General features: G+C 51.2%; 1 protein-coding gene across 4 annotated transcripts in view; it reads right to left on the reverse strand.

The window, feature by feature from the left end:
* Positions 1 to 17,907, reverse strand: part of TBC1D2B (TBC1 domain family member 2B) — a 39,224-nt gene extending 21,317 nt beyond the window's left edge. The window contains exons 1-2 of one of the 4 annotated variants that reach the window (XM_081124777.1): positions 17,559 to 17,907; positions 2,783 to 2,936 (exon numbers count right to left, since the gene is read on the reverse strand). In XM_081124777.1, the coding sequence (XP_080980903.1) occupies positions 2,783 to 2,936; positions 17,559 to 17,882 (478 nt within the window). In that variant the 5' untranslated portion in view covers positions 17,883 to 17,907. Of the gene's footprint in view, positions 1 to 2,782; positions 2,937 to 7,334; positions 7,358 to 8,113; positions 8,201 to 9,092; positions 9,117 to 17,558 lie in introns of those variants that run through there. The other 3 variants (XM_081124779.1, XM_081124778.1, XM_081124780.1) reach the window with 3 other exon arrangements.
* Positions 17,908 to 19,454: the final 1,547 nt, after the last annotated feature.

The raw sequence follows: 19,454 nt of genomic DNA on the forward strand, positions 1-19,454 counted from the left end.
TGCGCTTGAGGGGTTTGCTGTGAGACCGTCTCTGTTCTTTTTAAGCACTTTCAAATGCCTAAATGACGCCTTTGAGTGAGCTTTGGACCACCGTGTTTACATTTCCTAGGTTCTGATACCAGCACAGCTTCTTTTTTTTTAACCCCCACCCAAGGATATTTTTTCCTTTGCTTTTCAGAGAGAGCGGAAGGAAGAGAGAGAAAGAGAGAAACATCGATGTGAGAGAGACACATTGATTGGTTGCCTTCTGAATGGGCCCCAACCTGGGCGGGTATCGAGCCCGCAACTGAGGTACCCTCCCTTGACAGGAATCGAACCCAAGACCCTTCAGTCTGCAGGCTGACGTTCTAACCACTGAGCAACCTGGCCAGGGCCCAGCACAACCTCTTAATTCCAGTGTGACCCGGACAGTCCCAGTTTCCCAGATCTGCACGAGCCCCTCCCACAGGAGGTCACTCTGACAGGGGGGACCCGTGCTCACACCGGGGCTTGCCTCGGTGGGTCTCCCTCCTCTCCTGCTCCAGCCTGCTGCCTCCCTGGGGCCGAGCCTCCTGCCAGCAGCCTCAGCAGAGAGCAGAGCCGAGTGCTCCAGGAGAATTCCCGTAAAGCCAAACCCAGGATGCACTGTCGTCCAAGAAAGGCGCAAAGAGCATGGGGAGGTGCCGGTCTCACGTGTCAAAGAAGATGGCAAAGGGGGCCTGGATGTCACCACTGTGAGGTGCAGAAGGACAGAGCAGGGTTAACCTGAAAATGCTATTTTTTTCTTTATCAAAAGTGAGTTAAATGCAGACTCTGAAGGAGTAGTCAGTAGAGACAGCTTCCAAGTGTGATCTGAGCACCAAAAAGGAGAGGGGACCCTGGCCAGTTTTGCTCAGTGGTTAGAGCCTCGGCCTGTGGAATGAAGGGTTCCAGGTTCGATTCCGGCCAAGGGCACGTCCCTCGGTTGCAGGCTTGATCCCTGGCCCTGGTTGGAGGCAACCAATCAATGTGTTTCTTTCATGTCTCTCTCTCTCTTTCTCTTTCTTTCTCTCTCCCTCGCTCTCTCTCTCTCTCTCCCTTCCACTCTCTCTGAAAAAGCAATGGAAAAATATCCTCTGGTGCAGATTAAAAAAAAAGAACAGAAAGGCTGAGAGCTCCCAGTGGGCCAGTCCACATGTCTCTTCTCCACTTCCTCCTCGAGCCTTCTGGCTTCCTGAATAATTTTAGTCTCCCAAATTGCCCAGCGGTCGAAAGTTTTATTATTTGCTCTTAGAAGCTATCTAAAAGTTGGTGGCAGTCTAAAACTAGTCATTTCTACACATAAACCTTCAGACACTCCGCTGCTCTTAGGATAAAGTCCAAAGTCCCAAACCCAGATGTCAAGGCTCCCTCAACCCCAGCCTGGGTGTGTCTCCAGGCTCGGCTCACCCCACTGCCCTCCACCTAGGACAGTCCTCTCACCTGAACCTCCTCCCCCGTCCCTGGCTGTCCTGCTCCTCTTTCGGGTCTCAGCGTAGCTGCCACCTCCTCAGAGAGGCCTCTGACCACCCACAGCGGCGCTCAGCCACTCATGGGTCTCTGTACCCTCGGGCCCCTCATACCCGCTCACTGGAAATTCCATGAGAAGAGGGGTGAAGCCACTCGTGGGTGCCTCCTAGCTGAATGGATGCGTAAATGTCAGTGGCACAGATTCTAAACTCCCACTTACAGTCCCCAAACCAAGGGAGAGACCCAAATGTGGGCTCCCGATGTCTTCTTCTGCTCCCAGGCCACAGCATTGTTGGTTTAAAAGAAGGAAGGACATGCTGTACGGACCACAGGGCCGGGAGCCACCTCTCTGCCCCCCATTCAGGGTGATACCTCGGAGCCTCTGTTAGAGAAGCAGCGTCCTCAGAGTAAAAGAATCGAGGCAAACCAGGACCTCTGTGCCCATCCTACCCATTTCTCTGAGGTTTCCACACGGTCTAAGTGGCTTCAGTACTGAGTTATTGAACTTCTTTTGATCAAAAGTACTATAGCAGGCCCGGCCAGTGTGGCTCAGCGGTTGAGCATTGACCTAGGATCCAGGCGATCACGGTTCGATTCCCGGTCGGGGCACATGCTGGGGTTTTGGGCTTGATCCCTAGTAGGGGGTGTGCAGGAGGGAGGTGATCGATGACTCCCCCATCATTGATGTTTCTATCTCTCTCTCTCCCTCCCTTCCTCTCTCTGAAATCAATAATAATAAAAAAAGGAATGAAGGTGTAGGTGTGGGTACTGTGCCTCCAGGTAGGCAGGAAGCAACTGGAGTCCCATGGGAATTTCACCAGCATGCACATTACCTGCTGACCTCAGCTGTGTCCTCTGCAGGATGCTGGGCACTGGCCTTGCCCGACTCCCAAGGTCATTCCTAGGCCTGAATACCACTCTGGACACGGAAGCACTCGGTCAGTATGGAAAGCTGCCCGCGCACAAGGGATCATCCCTGTGACCCCTACTCTGAGTTTCCCTGCTGTGCTGACTTGCTGTGTCAAATGGCAATACACAAAGAACCGACACAGGTCCCTCTATTTCTTTCTCTCTTTTAAAAAATATATCTTTATTGATTTCAGAGAGAGGAAGGGAGAGGGAAAGAGAGATAGAAACATCAATGATGAGAGTCATTGATCAGCTGCCTCCTGCTCGCCCCCTGCTGGGGATCGAGGAGCCCGCAACCTGGGCCTGGGCCCTGACCAGGAATCGAACCCCAATCTCCTGGATCCTAGGATGATGCTCACCGGCTGAGCCATGCCCGGCCGGGCAGGTCCTTCTATTTCTGACTCACCTGTGGTGTTTCTGGCTACAAGGCCCTTAGAAAAGTCCCCGGGGGTCGGGGAGGTCCTGCTGTCCCACTTGACCGTGTCGAGGCCATTGCAATATTCCCATCGCTTCTGCTGCAGCTCCTGTAACCAGTAAGTCATGAGCTGACGATTAGGAGCCTAGAAAGAGAGAGGGAAAAGAGTGTTATGGCCACCAAGACAACGAAGGGCTTAAAAAAAATGGCATCTCGTGAGGACTGAACACCTTTGCCACCTGGAAGGGACAGTTAAGAACAGGTCCAAGAAATTTCAATTTTAAGACCTATACCATGGAATACTATTTTTTCCTATCCTCTCCTAAGGAAATTTTTTTCGCATTGATTTTAGAGATAGTGGAAGGGAGGGAGGGAAGGGAGAGAGAGAAACATCAATGTGAGAGAGACACATCGATTGGTTGCCTCCTGCACGTGCCCTGACTTGAGCTGGGGATTGAACCTGCAACCCAGGTATGTGCCCTTGACTGGGAATTGAACCCGGGACTCTTCAGTCTTTGGGCCGATGCTCTAACCACTGAGCCAAACCGGCCAGGCTGGAATACTATTTCGCAATAAAAAAAGAATAAACCATTGATTCACCCAACACAGATGAACAGCAAATGCATGTGTGAAAGAAGCCAGGTCCAAAAAGCTGCGTACTGTATGATTCCATGTATGTGACATTTTAAAATGCAAAATTATAAGCACAGAAAACAAATCTGTGGTTGCCAGGGCTTGGGGTGAAGGGACTGGAAGGGACAGCACAGGAGGATTAGGGGTGAAAGAGCTGTCTGCATCCAGTCGGTGGTGGTAGACACACGAGTCTATGCTCATAGACCATACAGGGCAAAGTGTGAATTTCATTACGTGTACATTAAAAAAAAAAAATTCAACCAAGATTAGGAGGGAAACCAAAAAATGAAGGAGCTGTGAACAGACTAGAAGGCAGGTGTGGGCCCCACAAAGGAGCCTCGAGAAGGAACCTCAGCAACACTGGCATCCAGGGAGGTGAACAGGCATCAGGCACAGTGGTTCCAGGGTCAGAGGCATGTGGGAAACTGCTCCCTTCTGCAAGCACAGGACAGCCTCTGGTGCTACAACCTGGGGGCCTTTCTAGTGACACTTGCTCATACAGTCCAGGTATCCTCATACAGGATCTCTGGGTATCTTACAGAAAGTTCTTCCACCTGTCAGACAAGCCATCATGTCATCCGACCATCAGCCAACATTACTACTGACATTTACTATCAGGAATGACAGGTGCCTGGACTCAGGGCTTGGCCTCACGAGAGATATAGGAAAACCAACCAGTGGTTTTGAGAGTGTGTCAGGTGCTATAACAGAGGTCAGAGGAGTGAGGCGGCTGCTGGGACTGGAAAGCACCGAGCAGACACCTAACCAAGCAGAGGAGGTGGGGCAAGGGGACGGTACTCCAAGTTCAGGAAACCTGCCACCTGCAGAATCGAACGGTCCACAGTTTGGGCTTAACGTCTATCCTCTCCAATAAACATCAACTCCCAGATGCCTCCATTTTTCAGGCATCTAGCTCAGTGCCAGACACACAGGAGAGATCAATATCTGTTGAATAAGAAATGAACAGATACTCATGAAGGGACACAGGCGCTTGATGTGAAAGGGGAAGCAGGCAGTGGCCAGAAGGACAAGGCCGAGAGGAGTGTGTGCAAAGGCCCCGGGGCAGGCGAGCTGGGGAAGGGAGGCTGGGACACCCAGGGACAGGCCCAAGAGTTTCTAGCGGGGCAATGACATGATTAGACAATGTCACTGCTGTTGAAAAGGGGGGGGATAGGGTTCAGGTCTGGGAGATTAGCCCATCTGTGAGACCCGTGAAGCGCAGGGTGAGTGCTGGTGGGGGCTCAGCCTGGCCCTAGGCAGGGAAAAGAGAACCCGGCGTTCCCAGGGGAGAGAGGAGAGCAGCTGGGAGACACAACCGCAGCCAACATCAGGGCCCAAAGCCCACCTCATCCCTCCTCCTTTCACAGGGCCCATATGGACCCCCAGTCTCCCAGCATGGAGGAAACTGGGCGGAGTGTGTATGTGCGTGTGTGTGTGTGTGCGCGCGCGCACGTGCATGTGTGTCCTGGTCCTCCCACCAGCTCCCTTCCCTGGCTCCCATGCCCACCCCAGGAAGAAGACCACCAGCGACTGTCCGAACACCCGCCTCCCCGCCCGGCCTGTACATGCTCTTCCATTTGTACTCAGAAAGCACTCACAGGCGCACACTCCCTGGGTCAGGTCCCTCCTGAAACTCTCCAGGTGTCTCCTGCAATACAGGCACCATGAAAAATCTGCTTTTTACATGAAAACCTCCCCCCTTCACATCTCTGCATAAGAAATCTAACTAGGGGACAATTAGTAACCTCTTAATCATCTCTCACTAAATTCCTGGGACAAAAACCCTTTTGGATCACATGCTTTCAACATCTGACACATTATTCATGTTACAGAAACGTGGCCAATAAGGCGGCAAACACCTCGAGACAGTGATTAACGGGTTCCTTTCCTTTAAAAAAAAAAAATCTAGAAACCACTGTAAGCATCTGACTTCCATCCCCAGGAGCTCAGGAAAGGCCGGTGCTATGAGCACGTGGCCAGGGTGTGTGCTGGCATCGGGGAGGCAGGAAGGCCCTGCTCTCAGGAAGCTGAAGCCCTAACCCAGAAACACACAGGAGGGAGAGGGCAGGGCAGGGCCAAAAGCAAGAAATGCAAAATCCGCAGAAACCCAGAAGCCTCTGGGTTTTCCATTGGGTATCTTTTACTGACACAGAGACTGACTGAGTCCTAGCAGATGTAGTGTCCGAAACTAGTCTCTTCGCTGCCCAAGTCTTGCTCCAACATGTACAGCTTGTCTAGATCCGCCCCATCCAGCAGCTGCACGTGGCTACTGAGCACGTGAGGTGCAGCTGGTACCACAGGGTGAAATGTTTTGGATACACTGGGTTTAAATAAAATGCATTTATGAAAATCAGTTTCTTCTGTTCAATGTGGGTACCTGAAAACTTAAAAGTATGTACCATGGCCCACATTCTGTTTGTATTGAACAGTGCTGGTCTAGATCGTGATGAGAAATAAGTTTCATTTTGAGAGCCGAGGTAGGTGGGAAACCCAGAGGGTGGGAAACGGCCTAGGGGTTCAAACGCAGGCCAAGAGCACAGGGTTCGCGGGGTGTGGGGCAGCCAACACTGCTCCCTCCCACCAACCTTTATGACTCAGACTTCCTTCTTTAACCAGGCACCTCCACATCCCCAACTACCCCATGCAGAGAACCAGGACCTGCCCTCCCCCCAAACAACCATTTGAAAATGCTTGAACCCTGAATTCTGGAGAGCCAGACAGATACTGCATTTCTGCTGGAAGGGCAGAGACAAGGCCAAGCTCCACAGCCCCGCAGAGCAAAAGCTGATGCCAGGTAAGCAGCCAACAGGAGTCAGTATCTCTGCCTGAAGGCTCCCAGGACCATGTTCCGAGTCTCCCACAACTCCTACTCATCCTTCAAAGCCCAAGGCAAATGCCACCTTTGGAGGAGGTTCCCTGACCCAAGCCTGCAAGTCCTCTCCACCCTCTGAGTGGGGAGGTGACAGTGCCATGTGGCCCAGGGCAGCTTCCCATGGGGGTGGGGACACTCCCTGTGTGTTGGTCACTAGTCTACATTCCTGATGGCAGAGGCCAGACCTGCTGGCCTCACTGTGGTCCACGGTGTCTAGCACAGTGCCTTGGATTCAGCTAAGCACTCAAAGACCCAACTCATCCTCTCCTCACATTCAGCGGCTGGTACTGCCTCAAGAGGGCTCAAACCGCAGTTCAAACTGGCACCAACCCCACATGACAGACCACATGGAAAGCCATTTGGGTCCTACACAGCCGCAAGAATGTCCTGGGGGGATGAGGGGCAGACGAGGGCTAGGTGGGCACAGCCCTGCTGTCACAGACATCTGTGCATTTAGGGGCCATTACACGAGGTGCCCGTTCAGAGAAGAAAGCCAGGCCACCCTCACGTGGCTGGAGGTGGAATTCAGTCCCTGACAGCTGGCTGAGAACCATGTGACGCCCCAGCTGCTCCCACAGCTTTTGTCCCCAACACCCAGAAACCCACTCTTGGGAAGACAGGCCCCAGCCACCTGTTTCTTCTCTTGGACCCCAGGACTTCCTTCCCTGCAAGCCCAGCTCTCTCCTTTTCTCGGAAAAGTCCCCTGGTAAAGTCATTTTATCACAAGTTCAGTCATTTCAACACACACTATCAAGGGCACATTTGGCAGGCAAGTGCATTACTGGGGGGTGGGGGGCTGGTGCACACAGGAGCAAGGCCTTGTGCCCTAACTTTACCTTTATTGCACAACTGACTCAAGTTCTCTTAGTCCCTGGGTCCCAGGCCCTTTGGTAAAGGATCATCTATCAAAACAGCACCTTTAGGAGCTGTAACAATGCTCATCTCCTTTGACCCACAACTCCACTCCTGGGAATCTCTCTAAAGTAATCCAAAAGAAGGGAAAGGGAAAAACACCATGTATGTAAAAACAGTGTTTACTTGGCAAATATTAAGAGCGTAAGTTAGGCCAATGTGGCAGCAACAATAGGGACATGGAGCTGGGTGAGACCTGGCCAGTCATCGCCTCTGAGATGTTCCCAGTGAGACTGTTAGAAACATGTTCACTATTACAATCAAAATATAAATGGCCAGGCATATGTTTAAGAAAGTCTCATGCATTATAGAAACTTTTAAAACATCCAGTCAAAAGTCTAAAAGTTGTTCTTCTAAGGATGGCAAAGAGATTATGAAATTCATCTAAAGTTCAACCTTTGAGAATTCTGAAAAAATAAGGCATGAGGCTTTGCCTTACCAAATAGGTAAGCATATTATAAAAAACAAACAATAATTAAACCAGCACTGTATGGCCAGAGAATCAAAATATAAGGCTAAGATATATAAAGTTTTTAAGTAGTATTTCAAATTAAATCAATGGGAAAAGTACTAATTATTGAACAATGGCAATAGTAAAACTGGCTAAAAATTTGGAGAAAAAAAATGAAGGTATTATGAATTAGGACCTACGTAATATTATAAAGGAAAATAAATTCAAATTTGATTCATGACAATCTTGCACGATAATATGATGTACCTCAGCTCTGCCATGAGTTAGGTAGTGTGTCCGGGCTTCGGATCCCTTGTTACTAGAATGTGAACAACAGGAAAACCTACTGCATCTCACTGTTATGAGACTAAATGAGTCATTTTGTGTTAAGCTCAGAACAGTGCCCAGTGCACAGCAGCAACCATGGTTGGGCACCAGCCCTCCACATGCTCACCATGGCTGAGATCTTGCAGGCACAATCCAAATTCAAAGCTGGGTCCTGTGCTCCTTGCTATCAGGGTTAGGAGGAGAAGTGGGCATCCAGGACAAAAATCCATCCTTTTAGCATTTCAGCAGGCATCAGAAGTTCCTCTATGGTTTTTCTCAAATAGTGAAATCTCAATGACCCCAGCCAGACAAGGTCAACTGAAAGCCCTGTAAGGGTGGTGGTTTTCGTGGGCAAGGACAAGTCCCACACCACAGACTGGTCATCTGCACATCAAAGGGCGTCGGCACAGCCTGGCCACCAGCTCTGCTCTAAGGACATTCTTAGCAACAGACTGCAGTGTGCAGGAAGAAGCCCAAAGACGGAGGAGAGAGATCGTGTCCAACATCAGAGGATCACCAGGTCTCAAGTCCAAAGAGCCCCATTGTCAGTCTCTCCCATTCATGCTCCCCAACATTCCCCTGTTCATCTACTCGGGTCTCTGCAGCAGCACCCTAACTGGTGTCCAAGTGTCCCATGCTTAGCACTCTCTGATGGCTTACAGGGCTGAGCCATCTGGCATGGTGCTCTGGCCCACACTGCCTCACACCCCACAAGACTAGAACCTTTTCCGCATGACCCCTACTCCTACTGCACTAACACCCACCTGTAAACTCCTACTTGCTCCTTGAGACCCAGTCCAAAGATCCCATCTATGAGGCCACCGATGTCCCTTACAGAACCACTCACTCAGCCCTCCAAATGCTACATGTAATGTCGCAGCAGCTCAGTCACCACTTAGGATGTGAAATCTGGGCTCCTCCCCAAAGGGCCAGGGCCTACCATGTTTATAAGCCAGAAGGATGGCATAACCGATGGCCATGAAGGAGCCACAGAAAGTCAAATACACATCCAGGTGGGGGGAAGTCTGACAGCCCATGGGAAGCAGATTACCCACAGGCTGCTCAGAGTGAAGGGAGTTTTGTTTCTTACATCTAAGGAAGGCTACCTGGATTTCTGAGCCCTGTCTAAGGCAATTCTTCCATGAGCAATAAAAAGCACAAGAATATTGGAAGCAGCTTGATGATACAAAACAAAACTCAGATGAAAAATAGACTGCAATCCCGAAATGAAAACTAACTCTAGGTTCCAGATTTTCTTTTCAGTGTTTCAAAATCACGAGCCTGGAAACAACCTCAAGGGATCTGGCCCAGTACCAATGAAAAAAAAAAGTAAATTTTTCCTGGACGGTTTTGATATCCTGTGTTTCAGCCCAGCAACCGAGGCTGAGGAGGGAAATAACACTGGATCTCCTGGCTCCTTGGAGAGTGGAATGTGACTAGCATGAACCTCCATTCTTCCAGTGAACACGATAAATTCTTGTTCTTTAAAAAAAAAAAAGAAAAAGTTTTTATTGATTTCAGAGAGAGGAAGGGAGAGGGAGAGAGAGAGAGAAACATCAATGATGAGAGAGTCATTGATCAGCTACCTCTCACACATCCCCTACTGGAGATTGAACCTGCAACCTGGGCTTGTGCCCTGACCAGGAATCGAACTGATAACCTCTTGGTTCATGGGTCGATGCTCAACCGCTGAGCCACACTGGCTGGGCTCATTTTCTATCTTTTTAAACTGTGGTCTTAACATCAGCATACACATGCATCTTATTAAAATAATTACATGAATTCTAATCTAAATCCCTTCAAAGACTGAGCATGAACCTAGACCCCACCATCACTTTCCAGAACTATCTGAGTCGGAGGGGGCGGCCTTTCTCCAGGGATGGTACCTACTCCTCATAGGCTCTGGGAGGTAGGTAGTGGTCTGAGAAGTTCTGCCATCTCTAATTTGTCAGCATTCACTTTTAAAAAGCAAACAACTTGGGATAAAAGCCATTTCTTGGACCCACCTTCAGCTAATACCTTTTCTTAGCTTTAACAATTTAATAGAGGTTAGCAATTCAGGGTAACAGACTATGAGAAGAGAGCCTACAGACAGAACAGAGACAAGCCACAACCCAGGAAAGGGGCAACAAGGGAACAGGGCTTGGGAGGGGCCTGGCCTCGGTGAAGCCACCTGGGTGACAGATTTCACCCAGACAGGGTCAAGGACAAAGCCACCCTCTGGGCCTGCTCTTGGAGGAAATGTGGAAGCCTGTCCCACATGCTTTCTGCTTTAGAAGAGAGGGAGCACGTGGCCTCCAAGTGACCACAGGCCACATTGCTATGGCTCTGTATCAGCTGTGACCTTGCACAATAAGAGAGAGTCAGGGTGTATGAGCTCAGGACAATAAAATTCCCATAGCCACAGCCACAGCCACAACCAGCAGCCTGTGGGACCGCCTCCGCCTGCAACGGTTTCCACACCCCACACAGCACTGCACTGCTCTGGTGTTTTTTACTTAAAATTAGGACATATGGCCCAGCTGGTGTGGCTCAGTAGTTGAGTGTTATCCCAGGAACCAAGAGATCACCAGTTTGATTCCCGATCAAGGCACATGTCCAGGCTGTGGACTTGATTCCCAGTGGGGGGCATGCAGGAGGCAGCTGATTGATGATGTTTCTCTCTCATCAGTGTTTCTATCTCTCCCTTCCTTCTCCCTTCCGCTCTAAAAATCAATTAAAAATATGTGAAAAAACAAAACAAAAATAGAAACACTGATATGAGACCCATCGACTGGTTGCCTCCTGCACAAGGCTGGGTATCAAATCTGCAAACAAGGTCCATGCCCTTGACCAGGAATCGAATCTGTGACCCTTTGGTCTGCAGGCTGATGCTCTAACTCAGGGGCTGGGAACCTTTTTTCTGCCCAGGGCTATGTGGATATTTATAACATCATTCACAAGCCATACAAAATTATCAACTTAAACATTAGCTATGAAAAAAGCTCCTAGATTTACTGAATTTCCCCCCTGCGGTTGCCTTGGCAGGGCCAGACCAAATGACTTCCACATTCCCCACCCCCTGTTCTAACCACTGAGAAAACTGCCCAGGAGATGCCCTTTAAATGACAGAAATGAAAGAAGCCTTATCAGCATGTTACTCTGGGAGAGAGCCGTGCAAACCGTAAAGCTTAAAACACCACTGGTTCAATTCCGAGGCTCGAGGGAGTGGCTCACAGAGCAGTAAGAGAAAACACACTCACAGGCCAGGTGAACAGCTCAGAGAAGGCCTCGGAACAGGGACCAGCAGGCCTTGTCTCCACCACCAGCGTATTACCAAGTCCACCCCCTGGAAATTTATCACCTATACTGTTCATCTCCAACCTTCAGATGACTGCGTTAAATCTATGCCACTACACAAAATAGGTAAATGTACAATTTAAGTATCTGGATGCAACAATTAAGAACAGAATACGCCTAATGTCCTACTAATGGTTTACGATGGAAATACGAAGCAGATATCATCAAACTGCTACATTTAAAATGGTAAAATACTGTTCATGTGCCTGGGAAAGGTTTTGGTGCTGGAGATGCCACTCCTAGCTGTGGGACTCAATTTCCTCCCTGTGTCAGGTGGGGACAGGGAAGGCTGATTCCGGAGGGCCCCTTCAGTTCTGACTCAGGGATCATGTCCCTTGGAGCAAAACCAAGGGACTTATTCCAGCTCACAGAGCCACTTAAACACAATGTCCTCATCACAGCCCAGAATAGAGCAGGACAAGCTCCCTGAGGCCACAGGCAATGATGGATTCCTGCTGCATGCCCTATGCCCCCAGGGCCTTGCTCAACAAATCTTTTAGGTGAATGGCTGGCTGGCTGACTGGATTACATTTGTCTGCAAGACCAGCCTCTCTCCTGGACAACCAAGGGCTGGAAAGGGAAGTGAAGATTGGAGTTGCTGCCAAGAAATAATTCTTATATTCCAAGATCAACATCTCTGATAACACTGGCCTGCCCACATCCCACTGAAGGCCAGGCCTTCCTCCCCCATGCTGACAGGTTCTCACCAGAGGCCGAGCTCAGGGAAAGCCTGCTCTTTCTGGTAGGGCTGGCTCTACAAATGGCCAGAGGAGGAGATGGGCCCAAGCTCTTGGCTCCTGACTGTACCCCTCTCCACCAGGATCCAGTTCTCCCCAACAATCAATTTGAAAACGCAAACGGCCGAGCGTGCAAAGATGCCGATTCCATCTGGTGGAGAACACAGCTTGCTGACCCAAGAAGAACCAAACCTCTTTTTTTTAAAAAAAAAAAAAAAAAAAGTTTTTATTGATTTTATTTTTTTTAAATATATCTTTATTGATTTCAGAGGGAGGAAAGGAGAGGGAGAGAGAGACAGAAACATCAATGATAAGAGAGTCATTGATCGAGCCAGCAACCCGGGCATGTGCCCTGACCAGGAATCGAACCCCGATCGCCTGGATCCTAGGTCGACGCTCAACTGCTGAGGCACGCCTGGCCGGGCTGTTTTTATTGATTTTAGAGGGAGAGAGAGATAGAAACATCGATGAGAGAGAAACATGGATAGGCTGCCTCCTGTATGCCCCCTACTGGGGATCAAGCTGGCAACCCAGGAATTGGTCTGGTGACCCCTTGGTTCATGGTCGACGCTCAACCACTGAGCCACACAGGATGTTGAGCAGCTACACAATTATACCAAAACCTAACTCCCTAGCCCACCTTCTCCAGGGCGCGCCTCTTGATAATCAGTAAATACAGAGCTCTCTAAGGCTGCAATGCCCACAGAAATTATTACACAAAGCACAGACTTCTGGCTCTGGGCCATGTCCACATCAGGATTCCCCCTCTTTATTTACTATGGAAAGATGCCAGTCCTGCCTCAGAATTGAAAAACTGGCAAACGTCTGATATTTACTCCCAACGCTGAATACTACAGACAAATGTGGTCTGTAGACACGAAGACCCGAGGGCCGGAAGCATTCATCTAACACCTGCCAGACACCCTTCTAGGGATCAGGGATGCAGTGGTGAGCCCCAGACAGGCCTCTGCCCACGGGGAGCTTATGCTCAAGTAGGACTATAGCATCAGATGCTCGAATACCAGAACAGGACTAGACTCACTTCTGGGAGCAACCCCATCCTGAACCTCTAGCTGATTCGGGGCTTCCAGTACTGCTTGCTTGATAAGCTACTACTTCTGGGGCGACCATGAAACCTGCAGCCTCCCCCACAGATCATCTCAGCCTCGTGCCCCTCACAGAGCCTGGCACATACAAGTGCCCAGCATGTTGCCGTCACTGAGTTCTCCAGGTGGACTATGTAGCAGATGCGACTTAGAAGCATCCTTGCTGACTGACTCACCATTTCTATGTTGCATTTGCTCTGTGAAAGCAAATGAAACCTAGCTGAGGCCTGGGCCTGAGAGCATGTAGGCAAACACTCACTCCCAGTGTCTTTGAGGCCCTACTACATAAATCTCTAAGAGAACGGAAAATTCCTAATCAACACCACTTCACCTCCCCTAACCTGAGAGTCATGTCTTCAATGAAAAGCTTCTTCTCTCTGGGAGAAGGTACTATATGTATTTTGATCTGACCGGAAGGCTGTCACCCATTGTGGCTCATGTGTAAAGGCACCTGACCACAGAGAACTGTCCGCCCCACAGAAGGCCCAGCAAGGATGTCTTGTGCACTGTCTTTTTTTATACACTGATAACCCAAGAATGGTTTTTACATTTTTAAATGTCTGGGGGGAAAATCAAAAGAACAATAGTTTGGTACATGTGAAACTTGCCTGAAATTTCAGAGTCCGTAAGTAAAATCTATGGGAACACAGCTACCCTGATTCTATGGTTGTTTCTGTAACTACAACAGCATAGAGTAGTCAGAGATGGAATGGCTGTAAGACCTACACTATATATATATTTTAAATCCTCACCTGAGGATATTTTCCCATTGCTTTTCAGAGGGGGGGGGCAGAGAGAGAAAGAGAGAAACATTGATGTGGGAGAGGCACATCAATTGGTTGCCTCCTGCATGTACCCCAAGAGGGCCAGGGATCGAGCCTACAACCCAGGTAAGTGCCCTTGACTAGAACTGAACCAGAGACCCTTCAGGCCATGGGCCGATGCTCCAACCATTGAGCAAAACCGACTAGGGCAAGATCTACACTATGTACTATGTGGCCCTTTACATAAAACATCTGTGCACTGGTGTAAGTGTCCTCCGACTCCAGACTGTGGGCATAAAATACAAGAGACCTGAAAATACAGGACTGACAGTAATCTGGGTGAAGTTGTCCCTCTTGGATCCTTGATGCCATTACATTAGATTGGCATTCACTGAATGGTGGCCACCTCCAGGACATGAGGTGAGAATGTCATCTAATAGATCTGAGAATTCTGGCTGATAGCTTCTCAAGGGCTGCAGCTCACACGAGAACCAATGCTTACTGGATGACCAACTTCTGTTCATTTGTTCAACAAACGCCCACCTGGGTACCTACTTTGTGCCAGGCACTATTCTGGGAGGTGATACAAAAGTGGTCCTCAGGGGACAGGAAATGGATGGAGACTATATACTACAATGAGAATTAAGACAGGCAGTGGCAGATGAAAAGCCATTGTGGCCCCAGCCAGTTTCCCTCAGTGGTTAGGCTGTTAGTCCGTAGACTGAAGTGCGGTCCTGGGTTCGATTCCGACAAAGGGCATGGACCTACGTTGCACGCTGGATCCTGGGCCCCAGTTGGGACACGTGCACGAGGCCACCAATTGATGTCTCTCTGTCATGTTGATGTTCCTGTTTTTTTCCTCTCTCTCCCCCTTCTTCCCCCCCTTCCCTTCGACTCTCTTTAAAAATCAATGGGAAAATCCTCAAGTAAGGATTAACAAACAAACACAAAAAGGCAGATGTGTCAGAAGAGATAATACAATTACATATTCTACATTTTGGACACTTACTGCTCCCAGAGTCTGCTTTCAAAGAGGGTCTGGGTCTGGATTCATGATCACAGGCAAATCACACCCCCTCTCTGGCCTCCATTCCCTCATCTGTAACATAAGGCGCTGGACCAGAGCCCTGAGTTCAGGAACAGAGAAGCTTACCAAGAAATTCCAGTATCAGCTTACATCAAGACTCAAGTAGTAAAACAGCCCAACAAAACCACAGCTTCTCCAGAGAAGGCGGAAAATACGCTTTAAAATGAGAAACATATGCTAATACAATAAGCACACTGCTGATTTTTCCTTTTCTTCTCTTTTTAACCCATCTGTCAAAGGAAATGGTATCTGTAAAATTATATACAACTAGCTGAAGTGTGAGCAGGGTTTATCCCCTCTAACCTACAATGCTCCTCGGAAATCAGGGTGTCTCTCCTTGTGGGCCAACGAACCCCAAAGTGAAGCATTAAAACTTATGTGAATCACTCTTTGGATCTGAAAGGCGAAAAGGAAGATACATTAATTTCCAAGTTTACCACCACAAAAGTTTTATTCCCATGGCTCAAAAGGAACCATAGGCCCTCGTCAGTTTGTTTAGGCTCAGTGGTTAGAGCATTGGCCCGAGGACTGAAGGGTCTCGGGTTCAATTCTGGTCAAGGGCATATACCTTGGTTGAGGGCTTGATTTCCAGCTGTGGTTGGGGTGTGTGCAGGAGGCAACCAATTGTGTCTCTCTCACATCGATGTTTCTCTCTCTCTTCCCGTCTCTGAAAAGCAATGGAAAAAATATCCTCAGGTGAGGATTAGAAAAAAGGAACCAGGATACGCTAAGATTCGTTCCTAAAATAAACCCCCTATTCTGAACCCCTATATCTGGATGCTCCTTTCCTTTGGAGAGCCTTCCTGTGCTTCCATTTCCATTGTTTTTATAAAGCAGACCTCTGGCCTTGGGCATTCTGTCTTACTCTGTGACTCCTTCAACTTTACATATCAAAATAGTCCTGCACAGTCAGTAACCCACCTGGAAATCAGTTTCTTTTTTAAAAAAAGAAATATTCTGAACATACAAAGATGAACAGAGTAATATAACAAACATTGTTGTACCTACCACCCAGTCCTACAAATAAAGACGCTGGAAGCCCCTGGGCACCCATTCCCACTCACACTGCCCTCTCTTCCCAAGCGATAACCACCATCCTGAATCCATGGCTCCACTTCCCCACCCCCATGCAGTTCTCCCACCTACTACATGGCAGAGACATTTACATGATCTCCTTAATCTTTACAGAAACGGTGTCATTCTGTAAATTTGTTTTTCTCGTCAATTTCACGTTGATGAGTCATTCATATTGTCACCTACAGTGCTCAGTCCTTTATGTTCACTGCTGCATAATATTCCATTATAGGAATATGCAGCATATTTGACCACGACATTACTGTTGTTTCCCATGGTTGCCATGCAGTGTCTACTCTGTGCCAGACATTTCCCGTAACATTTTTCAGAACCCTCACAACCACCTACAGAAGAAGGTAAGATCTCCACTAGAGCAGAGGAAACTGGGACAAACTTGACCAACACATCTGAGAGGCAGACCCAGGCTGCGGGGTGAAGTTCAAACAAGATGCTGTTTTCTTTCTTTCTTTTTTAACAATTCTACGTGTAGTGAAGACAGGCCTTTCTTTGGCAGAAGTCCCTGTGTACTCACTGGGGTCATGCCCAAGTTTATACAAATGCTTTCTAAGTAAGCCGGTGGGGGGAGGGGGCGGGGGCGCTGAACCAACCACCTCACTTGGCTTCTTTTGGGGAAACAGGCTGCCTGCACCCACTTATAGACCCGGGATGGGGGAGTCTGCAGGAACACCTCGAGGGAGCAGCTCCAGCTGCTGTGGCTCCGGCACCAGTCCTGCGTGAGCTCACAAGGCCAAGGGAGCCAGGCACAGCCCACCCTGCGCTGCACTTGGCCTGCTTTCCAGAAAGTTGTCATATGTCCCAGCTCAGCTCTGCTACTCTGGAGAAAGCCCTGCTTACAACACGGAAGAGAGGAGAGAGGGGTGAGGAGGGAGGCATCCAGCCAGCAGGCAGGCGGGCGCGCAGCAAGGGGGGAGGCCAGGGCCCAGACCCCGGTGCTCCGAGCAGGGGGGCCCCCAGGAGATGAGGGGACCCCCAGGGCTGCTGACCGCAGCCCCAGCTTCTGCACTCTATCGCCCACACTGCGTCCCCCTGCTAGAATCAGGAAGGCGGAGCTGGTGGAGGCAACAGCCCCGTCCCACCTTCCCACCCAAAACGAGGCGCAGGAAAACAGGCTCAGCCGCGCCCTGCCTGCGCGCCCCCGGCTGGGGAATCCCTGCCGCCCGGCCTGCGGCGCTCCGGGCGGGAGGTCGCCCTGCGGGGCGCACAGCGCGGCCGCCCCGCCACACGGCCGCGGCGCAGGAGCGGAGCCGCTCGGCCAAGGTCAACGGGCCCGCGGCCCCGAGCGCGGGGCGGCCAGCAGGCGGGGGGCACGGAGAGGGCCCCCAAGAGAAGGGGTGCCCGGGACAGAGTCTGGGGAAGGGGCAGGGAGAGGAAAGGAGGGAGGAGGAGGGCGCCCGCGGGCGGAGCGACGCGGAGCCGCAGCCGCGGGAGGCGCGGCGGGTCCCACCTTGAGCACCGTGACCGCGCCCGCGCTGTGCACCTGGAAGTGCGCGGGCGGCTCGGCGCCGGGCTCGGCCGCCTCGTCGGGGCCCTGGTAGCTGAAGCAGGCGTCGGCGATGTCCAGGTGTCCGAGCGGCAGCGCGTCCTGCGGGCTCTTGAAGTAGTAGAGGTAGCAGCGGCGCGCGTCGAACACGAACCAGCGGCTGCGGTAGCCGCGCAGCGGGCCCTTGCCCGACAGCTTCTGCAGGTAGCCGCACAGCCGCGCCGGCTCCCGCCCCAGTCCCGCGCCCTCGCCGCCGCCCTCGTCAGCGCGGGCCTCGGGCCCCGGCATCGCCGCCCGCCGCGCGCCCACTGCCGCCCGGCCGGGCCCGACCCGGCGCCCGCCCGCCCGCGCCGCCGCCTCACCCGCCCCGCCGCCCCGCCCCCGCGGGCAAGGCAGCCTGGGATTTGTAGTCCCGCCCCCGCCACGCCCACGGCCCGCGCGCGCAAAGCCTCCTGGGACTTGTAGTCCGCCCACGCCAAGCCCGCAGCTCCATCCCCGCAGGCTACCTCGGGGGGCGGCCCCCCGCGTCCTCGCTGACCTCTTGCGCGTCTGTCTAGCAGTGTAGATACACAGGAGCGCGCAGGGCTCGAAACCCGCCGGAGCGTCCCCTCCACACCGTGCGTGCAAAACTGCGTGTTTCAGTGCGCGCCCCGCCACGTGCACAGACTCGTTGCACAAACGAGAGCGCCCGTGGCCCGGCGCCGAGTGGGTGGGTGCTCGGTAAATATTTATATGGAAAGCATGAATGAAAGCCAGCGCACGGCCCTCCTCTCCAGACCTCGGTTATGCACTGACTTCAGCCAGCCTTGGCTGGGCGCCTTCTGTGCGCCACGGGCAGGTGCAGACACTGGGGGACGCAGGCGTGTCCCCTGCCCGCACGGACGCTGCATTCCAGGAGGGGACAGAGAATGCACCCACAGAGCGGGAAACATGCTGTGTTGCATAAATGCTGGGATGGCCTTTGAGTTAGGATGACCACTTAAATAGCATTCAGTGCTTCCCAGTGCTTTGTATGTTAACTCCTGTGCACTTGCGCAGCAGCAAGAGGCAGTTAGGTTGGCTTCGCAATAAAATAAAAGCAAGGGGGGCCTCGAGTCTCTGCCCACTGCTGGAACCAAGTAGAGTGGCCAAGCCTCCTGAGGCCCCATAGGGCCTCTTTGAACAACTCTAAGGGCCTTTCTGCCCCCAGACCAACCTCAGGCCCCCAGCCCTGCCAACTCTCTCAGGGCCACTCGGGGATGCTGGTGACTTCATGAGCAAACCCTGTGCTGTCTCACCCCTCATTCCTGGGGCCACGAGCCAGAACAGGGCTCCACAAGGAGGCTTAGCTCCTCTCCTTAGGGCTGCCCCCTTGCCCCCCCCTTATCAGTTTGGACAATTTTTATGGTTTATGTAAAATTCCAAACAAATTCTGCTTCAGTTCCCTGCCTCTTCCAACCAGATTACCCCCCCCCCCCCGTGGCCTTAAGGCCCTCCTATACGGAAATTTAGGGGCTGCCTCTAGTGGCTCTGAATTCCTTGGAACCCTTTTTAAATGGCTAGTTGACATTTTACAGTTCCCCTGGTCACTTAGGTTAAATGTCAGCATCCCTGTGGTCAGGGACCAGCTTTACACAGCCCACCAGTGTCCCTCCCTTGCCCAATTTGGGTGTGCCTGGTGCCAGAGGGTCCGCCCTGTGTGTCCATGTGAGTCCCTGTCCCCTCGAGCCTCTAGAAAACCTAGTGACCAGAAGGAAATGGCCAACCCAGGAGGAAGTGGCTGCTGTTTACTGAAAAGGGGAAATTTGAGCAGCGAACTTGCTTTCCACGCTTCCTGTCCTTATGGGGGGGAGGGGTGCGGGATGGCCTGGACTCTGGAGG

The sequence above is a fragment of the Miniopterus schreibersii genome (assembly GCF_964146895.1).
Source record: "Miniopterus schreibersii genome assembly, chromosome: 22".
Classification (NCBI taxonomy): Eukaryota; Metazoa; Chordata; class Mammalia; order Chiroptera; family Miniopteridae; genus Miniopterus; species Miniopterus schreibersii.